This window comes from Vespula vulgaris, chromosome 18 (genome assembly GCF_905475345.1).
Source record: "Vespula vulgaris chromosome 18, iyVesVulg1.1, whole genome shotgun sequence".
In the NCBI taxonomy this organism is placed as follows: Eukaryota; Metazoa; Arthropoda; class Insecta; order Hymenoptera; family Vespidae; genus Vespula; species Vespula vulgaris.
The window spans coordinates 1764653-1780000 of record NC_066603.1 but is presented as its reverse complement, the minus strand read 5'-3'; the positions used below and the strand labels follow the sequence as shown (position 1 = coordinate 1780000).

Here is a 15348-nt window from a genome sequence, read left to right as displayed (position 1 = left end):
GGTCGTGATTGATATGTGTTACGTTGATGTAACGCGTCCCTACTTTGTGGAATAGTAGGGTTGCCAAATAAATCAACCAAACACTTTAAACTCGTATTATGTATTTTCCTAAACATAAATCTGTGTACACAACACTTATTGCGAAAGGCTAAATACTTTGTCGTATCAAAACAATTATGTTTTAAGGAATCCTGGAGTCTTTTTTTTTCTTTTTTGGAGTTTTGATTTTTACTTGATTATATCTATATGGATTGATTTAAAAGTATAATAAAAATAAGGTCTATTGCCTTCATAAGAACATAAATTTTATGATTTTCAATATTATGTGCGATTTGTATGATACATTCGAATACATTTTTTTTTGTGTTTACGAATGGATCTCATGAAATTCTTATCAAATATAGTATAGAATTTCTTTAAGTTTTAATTATTCCATTTTTCGTTGCATTCAACACAACCTTTTCCATTATTTTATTATTGATATTTTCTGTAGGTGGTAACGCAGAAGATAATATTTCTTTTGCATGTTGCGGTAATATTTTGGATGGCCCATGAAAGAAATATATCATAAAACCTGCTGCCAGAAGAAGGTGCATACCAAGAATTATGGTAACATATATTATTTTATGCTTTCCTGTAATATATATTTAATAAACAATTAAATTTTAATATTATAGTGATACAAAGATCCGATATATATATATATATATAAAAAACGTCTTTTACCTGAGATTACGGGGTACAATGAACGAAGCAATACACCACCCGATAAAAATGTAGCTATCACTGCTAAAGTCCACTGTAACCAACCGATTTGTATTGTCCACAAAAATGCAACTGGAATGTAAATGGTTAAAGAATATCCATAAAGGCATATAAGCTCTAAAAGTCCCGGAGATGCATAAGACTGAAAAAAAAAGAAAAAATTTTGTTATTCAAGGTCTTCAAGAAAGATATGATAAAAAGATATAATTTACTTCTATCAATTCTTCTTCCGTATTCCTCATACTTGTTGTCCATTTTAGTGCACCCCATAAGGCTAGAGGCAAAAGCCAAGCATATAAGAATATTGAAGTTGCAGCGTACGAGATAAGATGGAAATCATATCTCCAATGATAATGACTAGAATTGGCCGTTTGTAAATAGTTAGCCATGTTACCGCTTATTGCTATAGAAAATACTAAAGTAACGCATATCCAAAATGGACCATACAGATCTGGATTGGGTCTTATGTGCGTTACCAAATAATTTTCAGTACTATGTGGAAACATGGATCTTTTGATACGTTCTATTACATCATTCGTATTAACGTTAAAAAACTTCTGATAATATTCGATTGTCCAAAAACTGTACTGAGGTGTATCTGTAGAAACAATATAATGATTAAAAAATAAGATTTTAACCGTGATCAACGGGTCTGATATCTCTTGGTTAAGGTAATATTATTTTTTGAAATTTTATATTAAAACAAACTTTAACACTTAGACATGCTACATCAATTGTTAACCTTCATTTCTGTTGGGTATGCCTTGTAGATCTTCAAGAATACCGATTCCTGTAGAGTCATTTGGTAAATTATTGTAAGTTTGATGAGTGGAAGCACCAATGTCAAGTTGTGCTTGGCCAACGTTGCTTGGCTGATTCATCGTAGAAAAATCATGGAATGATATAAATTGCGAATCTGTGTTCTTTGTACGATCGCCGTCCATGATTAATTCTGTTATTTTGCTTTATTTCTGAAACGTATTTGACAATTGCCAGCTGGGCACATTGCGGGAAGGAAAAACACCATATCGACTCGTCATACGATATTTTCGATATATCGTTCGAAGTTACAATAAATCGTCCAATCAGGGAGTAGAATCTTCAGATCATATTCTTCTACGATCTGTGAAGGTGAACTAGAACTACATTAGTCAAAAGCATTGAAATAATATCGACAAAAATAAAATCGCGAAATTATTTCTAAACTTTCATATTATTATTATTATTATTAGATAGCAGAAAAGATTAATACGTCATTCGTATCGTTTATTTTTACGTCCTGATAACCTCTAAACTCGATAGAAAATCACAAAATTAATGAACGCTGAAATGATATTTTTGAATGTCACGTGATACGTTCTCCTCAGCCCGCTTTTTTTCATTTGGAAAAAAGAGGTAAGTTACTTTCGACGTGCGTAAATACGTGTCACGTATTTCATTAGCTTATCAAATATATCAATATATTTTATCATCGATAGAATAGAAAGAGAGTTTTATATATTATACGAGAAAACAAAAGGGAATGTAGGAGAACAAAATATATTTATTGTTTTCTGTTTTTCAATATATGTGCAGTTCCAACAACCTACATACTTTATGTACAGCAATCAAATTTAACGATAATAATAATAATAAATCGAGGTTCATGATTACATTTCGAGGAATTTTCAATTACTATTTTCATTAAATCAATACGGCTAGATTCATTTCGTCTTTCCCTTCTAGCATTTTTACAAGCTTTATTTTGTCTTTTTACCCAAGCAGGATGTTTTTTTTTTTTTTTTATTTACGCAAGTGAATGAGAAAACTTTTTTAATAAAATTACTAAGAATTTAATAAATTACGAATCCGATTAAGAGTACGATTACGTTATTATATAAAATTAGAGAATCGTGTGGGGAGATTTTTAGTGTCTTTGTAAAAACATTGTGAACGTACATATTCCTTGCTTTTTTTTTTTTTTTTTTATTGCTCTTCCGTAGAAAGAATTTCACATCGTGAATGAGAAGAATTCTTTCGGTAAAACTCCGAAGTAGTTCGTTTTGAATTTTCTCGCTTAAATTATATACGAATTTATTTTATCAAGCTATCGATAAATGCAGCACGACGAACATACTACGGCAGTCCATTTTTTCTTTTCTTTTTTTTTGTTTTTTTTTTTTTCAGACGCAATCAATATGTTACAATATCAATGTCCGAATAAAAAGTTAGGCTCGAGATAGATAGGATTATTTTTAGCTTGTATTTGTTTTTTTTCTTCTTCTTTTTACAGCCTGATGCTGTTCACCGAGTAGTAGTATATACTACATTTGTTACTTTAATATCAGCTATCCTTTAATACTTCTTTCAGAATAGATCCTGTATTTCTTGCTGGAACAAAATCTGGGAATGTTGGAAGAGTAATATTAGAAAGCAACAATGTAGAATGGCTCGACGACGTTGAATGTTGTCTGCTATGCGTTGGACGAGGTGAGGACTAAAAATATATCATTTATTATACAATTGAAAACAAGACTTTTTTTTTTTTATACATATAAGTCTGTCTTACCGATGACGATATTGGCAAAGCAGGTAATTGAGGTTTCGGTTTAGATTCACTTTCTAAGAATCTTACAAATGCAGCTGAAAGCGATGCCTCTTGATCCTGTATTATGTACATAAATTTATTATAATTATATAAATAATAGTTTATATGAGAATAATTTGATATGAAAATGTAGGAACTCTCTACTTGCCTTAGTAGGAGCACCATTTCCACCACTAAGACGAGAAAACCAGCTGTTATTTGCAATTCCATTATTAAGACCAGCTTTGTCTCTATCGTGTTCTGTAAAATCTAATACGGTGGCAAACACTCTTAGAACAGATGATTTGTCTGCTGTCGATGAAGACAAATATCCAAGCAAGAGATTTTTCATAAGGTTCCTAGAAAAATAATTTGTTATCAATATTTATTAATATTATTAAGAATGATATACATCACGTAATTTAAACATTATCGACTCACTTGTCAACTTTTCCTACTCCACTTTGCATTGCTTCTTCTATTCTCTGATCAGCAGTATTCACCAATTCCATTAATCTTTCAACTGAAAATTAATAAAAAAAAAAGTCAATGAATATGTATGTGTGTATACATATATATATATACATATATATTTATAATATCATATATTAATTATATCATACTAGTAGGAAACGAATGCTTGTGATATTGATTTGTATAAATGATCCAAATTAAATAGAATGAGTGAACATTGACAATAGAAAACTTCCTTCTAAAAAATTGTTTTTTTTTTTTTTTGGTTTATATACGTGTGCATTCATTGAGACGTTGTAAAGTTGGCAGATTGGTACGCTGAACAGACATGAGCGCAAGTATAACACAAGTACTGGTAGTTTTGATATTACACCAGTACCTGATGTAATACTCACACCCACATCTTAATTGCACATGCTGCATTCTCTTCGTTTATCATGCCGTTCTAGCAAACTAAGGTATCATACATGCCACTAAAAGTAAGAAAGCTTTTGTATAGTATATATTAACTACTTTTAAATATATTGTGTATGAAATCAATTTTCTAAAGATTTAAAAATGTATATATATATTTTTTATATATATATGTGTGGGTGTATGTGTGTGTGTAATCAAATCTTGTGTAATTTCAAATTAAAAATTTTTTTCCCTGTTTCTGCAGAATATTGGCAACGGGTGGGAAACCCCACGAGGTAATATGAGCTTCTACATTTTACACACTCACGGTTACCGCATGAGATTACCCACTTCGACGTTACCAAGTTTATTATAACACGTATGTATATATATTTCTACTCTTTGAATGATTACGCGACTCTATACTACAATATTTAACATACATTTTAATTTTATAACAACTCGTATATTTATATAATACATTAGATCCATATAATTTTCAGGAAATAATATCTTTTATATTTAGTTTAATTCGTCCATATACCTTAGATAATATCTTAGATAATAATTCAACTAATATCTCAATACAAAGTTTACAATCATTTTAGATATAGATCTATAATAGGTACCTGCATTTTTAAATATTCGATTAATCATTTAAATAAAATGTTGTTGTCTAAGAATTTCAATTTTCATTCGTCTACATTGTTACTGCTTGTGTTGCATGCGTCATTTAATAATGATACAGTGTTATATATTAAGCCATTTGCATATTGGTAAAATATCAAGGTTTCAGAAAACTAGCAAAGCTGCAAAATACAAGTATCTTTATACATTTCTTTCTTTCTTTTTTTTTTTTTTTTCTTATTAAAAGTATTAATAACAGAACAGTATCTTCATATACATTTATGAAGAAAATATAAATTATAACCATTTTTTTTTCTTTAACAAAAAAAAAAAGAAAAAAAAAGAAAAGAAAAAATATACCTCCAAAAAATCACTCAAAAAAATGTCCACATTTAGTAAAATGAAAGAAGAGAGCACCAGCACCAGTGGCAATGCATGAGCCAACCAAGATGTGATTTAGTGTGCAAAGGCGGTGGTCTGGTTCGTAGCCGGATACCAGCAAGAATCCTGGGCTACAGTTTAATCCCAGAATTACCAGCTGATATTTGACTACATTACCAGATATTATATGTGTAATGTCTTTTCACAGATTAGTCACAGCATACAGTCAAACTGATGATTGTAATGTAGTTTTGATCTTGTTGCTAGTATTATCAATTTTATTATATCGAAGTTCTGTAAATAACATATCATGGGAGTACCAAAGTATAAAGAATGTTCTTATATTGTCAAAATCGTAGAAGCATACAATGTGTGTGCCAAGTTCAATTATGTGTATAATAAAAAACAATAAAAAACATCGTAGAATAGATAGTAATTATTGAATATAAATACGACATACGTCTCTTATAATTGCTTAGCATACAATCTTTTAAAAAATATTTACGTTTATTTATATAACAATAATCGTGAGATTGATTATATAAAAAATAAAAAATAATTATATAAAAAATAAAAAATAAAAAAATGCAAAAATAGATTTATCATATTATTTTCTAAAGACAAATAATAATTGGAATACGTGTCACAAATTATAAAAAATTTCAAAACACTAACCATGCGATATGTAAAGAACAAGATGCAAACAAAGATGAAAAAAATGTATGAAAATATTTAAGGAATTACCTTCTTGATTTAATTGCTCTATTCTTTCTGTTTTCTTATCCAGTTGTTCACTTAATCTAGATGCAGCTTGCAAATATTCTTGAGCTTCTGCTAATTGTTCCTATATGTGTATATATATATATATATGTGTGTGTATGTAGATATATATATTTATTGAACTAATTAATAATTTCATTTCCTCATTAACAATATGAAGAAATTAAGACGAACCTTGAGACAGGAGATTTCGTTTAATAATTCTTCTTGTTTTTTATGCGATTCCTGAAGTTGCAATTGTAGTTTTTCCGTAACTCTTTTAATATCCCTTTCTTTTTCTGCAAAAAGAAAAAAAAAAAAAGACAAATATAAGTTAACAATATCGTATGAAATCATCATACTAAGGAGAAAATGACTGAGTTTGATACCTCTTTGAAATTGTTCCAAAACTATCTGTAAATTAGTCAGAGCAGTCGTTTGTGACAAAACTTTATCCTCTGCCATAGATAATTTATTTTGAATATCGTCTCTTTGTTGAATAATAAGGGACATTTGTTGTTGCAAAGTTTCTACTTGTTGATTCGCTCTTATGCTAGCGGAGGTATATACGGTAGATGAATTTTTAAGTTTTTCTTCAGCTTGCAACAATTTCCCCTCCAATTCTTTACGCATTTCCTCGGCCAATAAAGCTTCTTCCGTATAACTAGATTCAATCTCCACTAAATGAGTTCTCAATCTTTCTAATTCTTTACCAGCATTGGCTTCTTTACTTTGACTTTCAACAAATTGATTTTGTAGCATTCTGTTGTTGGATTGTTCTTGGATCAAAGCAGCTTCCAATGCGTTACATTTATCATTAAGTATTGCCATTTCTTGTATTTGTGTCAAATGTCCTGCGATTCTACAGACTTCCCCGTTATTATCAACGTCCTTGATATTTTCTAACCGTTGTTGCAAAGTTTGTAGCTCGTTACGAGTTCCAGCAAGTTCTGTATCTTTATCCTTCAACAACGTCGTAATTTGATTTTGTTCGGTTAACAAATTTCGAACTTGAGATACTTGCTCGTTTAAGAGTTGAGTTAATCTCTGAATTTCGCTATGATATTGGATGCTCTCATTGTGTTTAATGTGAACTAATTTTACAAGCTCGTCTCTTTCGTTTCGTATAGTAAGAAGATCGTTCGAATTAGCTGCGTTTGCTCGATCGTTCATCGCCTTCAAAGATTCGATTTCATTGTCCTTCTCTTTGATAAGATGAGATAAACTTTCTATAGTTTCCTTAGCCATAGTAGCATTTTCTTTATTTGCCTCGATGCTCGATTCCATGTGACTTTTCATTTCTATTATCTCCATTGTTAATTTATTATTTATATCCTTTAGTCCTTCATTTTCTTCACTTTTCTCTTTTAGACTATCCGTTAATTTTTGCCTTTCGTTTTCGAAGGAATTTTCTTTTAATAACATTTTTTCTTTTGTTTCAGATTCCAACGATGTAATAAAGGATTCCAACTGTTTACATTTCTCTTCGGACAAACGAATTTTATCGTTTAAATCTGTTACGGTGTCTCTCAAAACCACGATCTCGTTATAATCCCCTTGGACTTGAGACATCTCCTTCTCCCTTAAACGTAAGTCGTTTAACTCAGCCTCAGTTTCCATAAATTTGCTTTGCAATAGATTCAATTCCTTCGCGGCAATCTCCTTCTCTTTTAAACGCAAACTATTCAATTCGGCTTCGGTTTCTATGAATTTATTTCGCAACGAATGTAAATCATTCGCAGCGGCCTTCTTTTCGTTCAATTCTTTTTCCAGCTCATGAATCTTTTCCAATCGACCGTAAAGACATTCGTTCTCCGATAGAAGCTCGTTTATTCTCTTTCTGGCAATTTCAAGTTCATAATTTATCATGGCGCATTTATTTTCAGTATCCGCAAGTTGTTGAATTTTTTCTTTATACGTAGCCACCTCCGATCGAAGCTCCGATTGTTCCTCCTCGAGCAAAGATTTTTCAGTGTTCAACAGTTCTATCTTCTCTTGGGATTCCACTTGACTCGCTGTCAATTGATCCAACAAAGATGTATTTTCTTTCGTGAATTTTTCATTCTCTTGACTCAATTGCGCTATCAACTCTTGTCTTTCATCTGCCTCGTGCAAAGCATTGTCGAGTTCTTTCCTCATATTAAGTAAGTCATACTCCAAATCGTTTCTCTCGACGTTGACCTTCTCCAATTTTTCACGAAGTTTTTCCAACAGATCGTTCTCTTCTTTCTTTGCATCATCAGCAGTTTCCTTAAACCTTGCCAAATCGGCTCTATACTCTTCGTTCTCCTTAATCAAATCGCCATTCTCACGTTCGAGCTCGTTCTTAACGTCCAAAGTAACTTTTAGCTCCCTTTCCAATTCCTCCATACTATAGACCGAAGCTTTCAACTCATGAGCTATATTCTCTTTACCTAGCCTAAGCTCTTCGATAGTCTCCTTATATTTTTCCAAAGACGTTCTCAATTCGCTGGTCTCGTTGGAGAACTCCAACAACCTACGTTTTAAATCTTCCACGGAATCTTCCTCTCTCCTGATATCAGAATGTTCAATTTCAATGACTTTCTCTTCATCGATGAAATTCTCTTCAAGATGGATCTCACCGTTCTCCAATCTTGGTATCATCAACTCTGTAACGTTTAATCTCCTCAACGTATCGTTCTCTTCGCGTAATCGTTTAACCTCCTCCTGCAACGACTCCGTTTCAGTTTCCAAGGAGGCCACACGTTCCTCGCTAGCTTCAGGAATGGATGGTAGATTCAATTTTAAATGTTGAATATTTAACAGCAACGAATCTATGTGAGTCTGCATGTCGTCGCATTCAAGCTGCAAATTATCCCTCATTTCCGTGGTCTCCTTTAGATTTCGCGTAATCTCCGTTACCTTCCTTTCTAAAACGTCCTTCTTCCAGTTCGTCTCGACGTATCGTTTCGCGACAGTTTCGAAAATCGACTCGTTAGATTCACTCGTTTCTATGCACGAATTTTTCAAAATTTCTTTTACTCTTTGTTCCAGCCCGTACAATGAATTATTATTATCATTATCGTCGTCGTCGTCGTCATCGTCTTTTCTTCCTTTCTTCTTGATATTTTCACATTCCTCCGTTTGAACATTTTTCTCTTCTCTCTCCAAAGATTCTTTTTTGAAAATACTCTTATTCCTCTCCTCAATTGAGCCAAGTTTACTCTGTAGTTCCAAAACTTTCCCTTCTGCTTGATTGTAATCAACATACAACTGCTCGTAGGCATTTTGAAGGCATTGATGCTTCTTCTCGATATCCTCCTTCAAAGACAATAATTCTTCTACGAGGAGAGACAACATTAATTAGATCGTATGAATTAGAAACTTAAGCTAACACACATATTTTTCTTTTTTTATGCCAATCTAATCGAACCTTTTAGATAATTACAAAACTGATTCATCAAAATGTATATAAATTGATTCATTTGAACTTTTTTTTATACGAACCTATTGATTCCGTATGCTGTCTATCAAGTTCCTCGATACTGACATTAAGATTCTTATTTTCATCCTGTAATTCAAGAATTTTTCTAGACAATTCAGCTTCCCTATTACTCATTAAACTATCCTGTATATCTGACTTCAAATTCCCAGATTCATTATTTTCACTTGTTTTATCAAATTTCTCGTCGGAGTCAGATTTTTCTTCTTTGCCGATTAAAGAAGACTTTTGTTTATCATTTTCCAAATTTCTCAGAGTTTCCCGGATGAGTTTGACCTTCTCCTGATAATCCAACTTCGATATTACGGTATAAAAATCGTTTATCAAGGCTATTTCATCTTCCTGCATTCGTTTAACGTTCCTTTCGACTTCACGATTCTAGAGATCAAGAGGATTATATAATCGATATTGAAAATAATGAGATCATTTGAATATAATCATCTATACCTTTTCTTCCATTCGTACGATTCTATTTACCATATCTTGTTTAGCTCGTAAGTATTCTGCTTTTTGATGGCCATCCGGAAGTTCGTCCATTATACTTCCATTGTTCACCTAAATCAAAAGAAAACGATATATCTTAGAGAATCTACTAATTTTGTTTAATAGGAAAAAAAAAAAAGAAGAAATATTATAATCTCTCACCCTTTGCGATCGTTTAAGTTCAGTTTCTAATTCACGTATTTTCATGGTGGCTTGGGCCAATTGTTCCTGCAATTGCCTAGCATGATTTTGATTTTTGGAATTACGATTTTTGACCGACGGTGGATCCCAAAAGAAGACTTCCCCATCTTCCTCTTGGTTCTCGTTCTAAGAAAAAACAAACGAGATAATAATAATAATACATATTATTTACGTATAAAAAAAAATTAAGATAGAATAATTAAAAGGAAGATTAAAACAGAAACGACAAATTTTTGTTATTTGAGTTTTTGTACTTGATTATTCTTTTTTTCTTTCTTTCTTTTTTTTAGATCGACAGACGTTCTCAACGAGATGAGAGAGCTCGGTGTTTCAACGAGAATTAGGATGATTGTCTATTGCATTAGAAATAGTCGTGGGTATTGAAAGGACGTTAATGCTTCGACGATTCGAGTTAAGAAGGAAAATGCATCCGCTGCGGGCAGCCGTATTATTAGCGACTTAGTATTGTTATGCACGTTTACATAAGCATCTGACAGTGTGTCAGAGAGTGAATGAAAAAGAGAGAGAGAGAGAGAGAGAGAGAGAGAGAGAGAGAGAGAGAGAGAGAGAGAGAGAGAGAGAGAAAGAGAGAAAGACTCGTGAGACAATACGAAACGCTGTAACTGTATACACGTTGTTGTTGGTTGGTCCTGGCGTGCAGATTCGTGACAAAATGTAAAAAGAAATAAAAGAAGAAAAAGAAGAAGAAGAAAAAGAGCGAGAAAGAGAGAGAGAATAATTAAAAAAAGAAGAAGAAAAAAGAATAAAAAGAACAGTCAAGAATTATGCAATTCGAATATTATCGCTCGAAAGAAAAAGAAAAAAAATTATGACTTTAGAGGAAATAAAATATATCTTTTTATATATATATGTATATATTATTATATCAAGAGACACCACGTCCGTCACGTGACCAATAAGCAGCAGGCCATTCGAATTTGCCCGCGTAACCGAATGAGAAAGGATGTCAAGATTTTGCGCGCGGAGACCTTACAAAATCCTTGTCATTCCACGAAGATTGTCCGAGTTATGCAACGAACGTTCCACGATGGCCACGTTGTCCTTACACGACTCTGATATATATTTTGCTTCTTTATTTCTCTCTCTTTTTTCTTCTTTGCTTTTAAACTAAATATACGCAAACTCAGTTTTTCGATTATAATGGAGGATCAAGATGGGGGTGGTCACGTGATAATCGACGCGGCCGGCCATTTTATCGATACGCTTGGAAACAAAAATGGCGTCGAATTTGAATATAAAAAAAACTTTCGTATCACTTGCATTTTAGCAAAATGAAATTCATTATCTCATAATTCTTTAAAAGTGAATTAACGTGTATATGTACGAATGTGTGTACATATAAGGTGAGCCAAAATTTTTAGACGGATTAAAAAAAAATAAATAAAAGAAAGAAGATCCAATTACCCTTCTTTCGAGACTTTGTAGACTAATTTGTTTTCTTTCTTTTTTTTCAGATTGTAAAACTACAAAGCTTAGGAATTTTTGGTCCATATTGTATATAATATATATCGTCATTAGTCACGAAACGGTGTCTCGAAAAGGCTATAAAGAGGAGGATATAACTAACCATAAGTTCTCTTTCCACGTATACAATGCATCGTTCCTTTGACACCAGACTTTTAAAAACGCGTCCGAAAGGCTCTTCATCTAAAAGTCAATTCGTAGTTCGCTTTTCAGAGAACGCATAGCCCGTTGGTGAGTCGATCGTGATAAAGAGAAAGGAAAGAAAAAAAAAGAGAAAGAGAGAGAAAGAGAAGGAAGAAAACCGAAGGCGATACACTTCGCCTTGCCATAGATTCGATCTTCCTTGGAAATGCAAATAACGGTTAAAGACCATTTTTTATATTCGTCTTTTTTAAGATCTCTCTAACATCTATTGTGTTGCTAACTAAACCGGATGGATAATAATATCCTTATGGACATTTGAAATCGAAGGTCTCTCTCTTCATCGGTTTACTACAGTCAACATTTTCTATTAATTTTATTACTAATCATTTATCTCCTTGGTCTACTTTATTTCTTTATATATATATATTTTTTATATTTATATATACATATTCTTCTTATAATAATTTTCTATGAATTATTTATAACAAACAATTTCATCGTTTTATTTCATTAATTCTTTTTCTTTTCTTTTTTTTTCTTTTTTATAGTAACGTTCTCCTTGTAAAATTTTAATACTGTAAGAGTTAGTTAAGGGAATATATTATTTAGAAAAAAGGAGGAACTAACTAATGGAGAAACGTCGACTACTGTTTATGTAGACAAAGTAAAAGAGATCTCAGTTTATCGTAATCTTATCCTGTAACCAAGTCGTTTTCATATCTTTCTCTCTTTCTTTTTTGCATATCTCTTCAGATAAAGAAAAAAAAAAAAGAAAAAGGAAAAAAAACCAGAGAAAGCGATTTCGTAGAGTCAGCTAAATGGTATATTGTCAGTAAAAAAAAAAAGAAGAAATAAAAAGAAATAATTACTATATCGCAGGATAAATAATATTGCTATTAGCGATAATCTATACATATAATTTTATATGATAATTAATTCATCTTCTTTTTTCTTTTCCTGAGACTACAACATTCTTTATATTACAATTTTAACAACAGCAATTAAAATGCAATGTCACGAGAAATTATTATATAATATTAAATAATAATTAATTAATTTTTTCAGACTTGTACCTCTTCTATATTATCATATTGATAACAACAACGACAACGACAACATATATATATATATATATATATATATATATATATAAACAGATACAATAAAAAGATCAAGATTCAAGAAAAAAAAAAAGAGAAAGAAAGAAAGAAAAGGAAACGAGGAATTAAAAATTCTTAACTGAAAAAAGAAAAAAGAAATAACCACATCCACGTATAACTCAACGAATCAAGATAAATCGAGGTGATCTCGTCCGAAGATAATTCGACGACACAGACGAGAGATGACAATCTATATAAACAGCATCCTTGCGTCGAGTTATGCATTCACATACTTGAATTCGAATACGAATGTCTTTTAAATCGGATCCCGATCAGAGGATCGATAATAAAAAAACAAAACAAAAAACAAAAAGGAAAAGAAAGAAAGAAAGAATGGATAGTTCTCTTGGATAGGTGGAGGGATAACAAATAAATAAACAAATATAAATAAATATAAATACATAAATAAAACAAGAGAAAGAAAAAAGAAAAAAAAAAGAAAGAAAAGATTTCGAAGAGATATACTTAAATGCATACATATATAGATATCACACGGTGTGTATATGTTATATATACGTATGTGTGTGTGTGTGTGTGTTGTGTTATACATATATGTTAAAAGTAATGCATTTAAGTTTGAAGTTTGATTTGATTGAAAAGCAAAACGATTCTAATGAATATGAAAAGGGGTTTCGTTAGGTCAGGTCAAGGAATAATGCATCGTTTGACTTGCAAACGGACGTACACGACACACAAAAGTACGAAAGTATTTTTTCTTTGGACTTCACTAAGTATCGACTTTCTTTCTTTCTCTCTTTCTCTCTCTCTCTCTCTCTCTTCTCTCTCTCTCTCTTATTCATTTTTTTTAACTACATATTATTTCTAATAAAAGAAACTGAATATTTTCATAGGGATTCAAAATTAAGCATTGACTTTTATTTCTTTTAATTTTTTTCTATTTCCTCTTTCTCTTTCTCTCCTCCTCATTCATTTTCTCTTTCCTTTTATTTTTTAACTAACACTATCTTATTATATCTAACAAAAGAACTGATTCACGGTATACTTTTATTATAGTGATTCAAACTTTCTAAGTTCCTTCTTGTTTTTTTTTCCTTTTTTTCTTTTCGTTTCTTTCTTTTTTTTTTTTTTTTCAACTCAACAACGCGACGTATATTACGGCCAACTTTCTTCATGCGTCATTACACGTAATGCCCCGTTATCGGTACCATGTACTACTTAAAAAAAAGGAAAAAAGAGCTGAATACATATACACATATACAGAGACACACACAATTGCAGCTAAAGCTGATAACGTAACGTGAGAAAGGAAGTGTCCTATCGTATCGACAATGACTCTCTCTCTCTCTCTCTCTCTGTTTCTTCGTGCTAACTAATTTCTTTTGGCTGTGTTTAACTCCATGTAAATATATATGAGTGTACGTATAATAAGGTATATAAACGTTTAAACATTTTACTAGTGTTTTATAAATCTTAATATATATATATTTTTTTCTTTAGTATTATGTAAAACGTGTGAATATTTTTCAATTATAGGTATTCATTTTCTCTCTCTCTCTCTCTCTCTCTCCCCCCATCTCTTTCTCTTCAAGCAAATCATGATTTATATATGCATACATATATACTTACATATATTTATAATATATATAAATGAAAGAGTTGAAGAAGAAAAAATATGTTTGAGAACGAAACTGAAGGAAGTTAATAACGTTAGCAGATGGCACTGAATATCCAGACACGAGCTGTGTCAACAGAGACTGTAATCAAATATCCTACGGTATGATACTTAACGATCACCCATATACATAATACATATGTACATATATACATATATTCTCCGTCTTTCTCTTACTTTCTCTTTCAGATATAAAAAAATAATCATTATCATTACTTTTCTATCAACGATTATCAGAGAACTAAAGAAGATAATTTAATAATACACAATTCAATTCTTTCTTAGTTGATCTTTTTTTTTTTTTTTATTTCAGATTGTAAAATTTTAAAGCCTTTAAGTAGCTTTTAAAAACTATAAGCTTAATTATAAACTTAGGTGTCACGAGTAATAGAATTTTTTTTAATTCATTTAGGAATCTTTAGTCTGCTCTTTTTTTTTTATTTTTTTATTTATTGAAAGTTCTTAATTCTTGGAAGTTTTTACTAGAAGTCGATGTCACTTCTTTTCTTCTTTCACACAGGCTTTAAAACCTTTATAAACGATCGAATATCATATATATATATAATATATATATATATATGTACAACGTATGTATATGTATATGGATGTATGGACGTATAGGAATCGCGATAGCATTCGAGCGAGGTATAATAATCGGTGAGAGCGTCACAATGACTGGTAGAAAACGGCATTGTTATTTAAATATTATACCTCACAGAGGACTCACCGATATACCGTTTTGTACTTTTATTCTTCTTTTTCTTTTTCTTTCTTTTTTTTTTTTTTTTTTTCTTTCAATGTATGACGGTAA

At 31.2% G+C, this 15348-nt stretch overlaps 2 protein-coding genes and 1 long non-coding RNA gene across 6 annotated transcripts in view; 1 reads left to right on the top strand and 2 right to left on the bottom strand.

The window, feature by feature from the left end:
• Positions 1–81: 81 nt before the first annotated feature.
• Positions 82–1849, bottom strand: LOC127070420 (protein YIPF1). Its single transcript, XM_051008366.1, has 4 exons — positions 1508–1849; positions 978–1363; positions 727–907; positions 82–634 (listed from the first exon to the last, which is right to left on the bottom strand). Exons 1-4 carry the CDS (start codon positions 1707–1709, stop codon positions 417–419), a joined length of 987 nt encoding a protein of 328 aa, XP_050864323.1. The 5' UTR covers positions 1710–1849; the 3' UTR covers positions 82–416.
• Positions 1850–2290: 441 nt separating this feature from the next.
• The window catches only part of LOC127070413 (thyroid receptor-interacting protein 11-like), a 37860-nt gene continuing 24802 nt past the window's right edge, over positions 2291–15348 (bottom strand). For 3 of the 4 annotated variants that reach the window (XM_051008328.1, XM_051008331.1, XM_051008329.1), the window contains 10 exons: positions 10077–10241; positions 9879–9986; positions 9437–9809; positions 6358–9270; positions 6164–6267; positions 5954–6053; positions 3773–3854; positions 3501–3690; positions 3314–3409; positions 2291–3241 (listed from right to left, as the gene is read on the bottom strand). In XM_051008328.1, the coding sequence (XP_050864285.1) occupies positions 3089–3241; positions 3314–3409; positions 3501–3690; positions 3773–3854; positions 5954–6053; positions 6164–6267; positions 6358–9270; positions 9437–9809; positions 9879–9986; positions 10077–10241 (4284 nt within the window). In that variant the 3' untranslated portion in view covers positions 2291–3088. Of the gene's footprint in view, positions 3242–3313; positions 3410–3500; positions 3691–3772; positions 3855–5953; positions 6054–6163; positions 6268–6357; positions 9271–9436; positions 9810–9878; positions 9987–10076; positions 10242–15348 lie in introns of those variants that run through there. The other variant, XR_007784500.1, reaches the window with a different exon arrangement.
• Positions 4092–12875, top strand: LOC127070426 (uncharacterized). The gene is made up of 4 exons (XR_007784509.1): positions 4092–4580; positions 10406–11479; positions 11591–11831; positions 12810–12875. It is a non-coding gene; the product is annotated as an uncharacterized LOC127070426 (long non-coding RNA).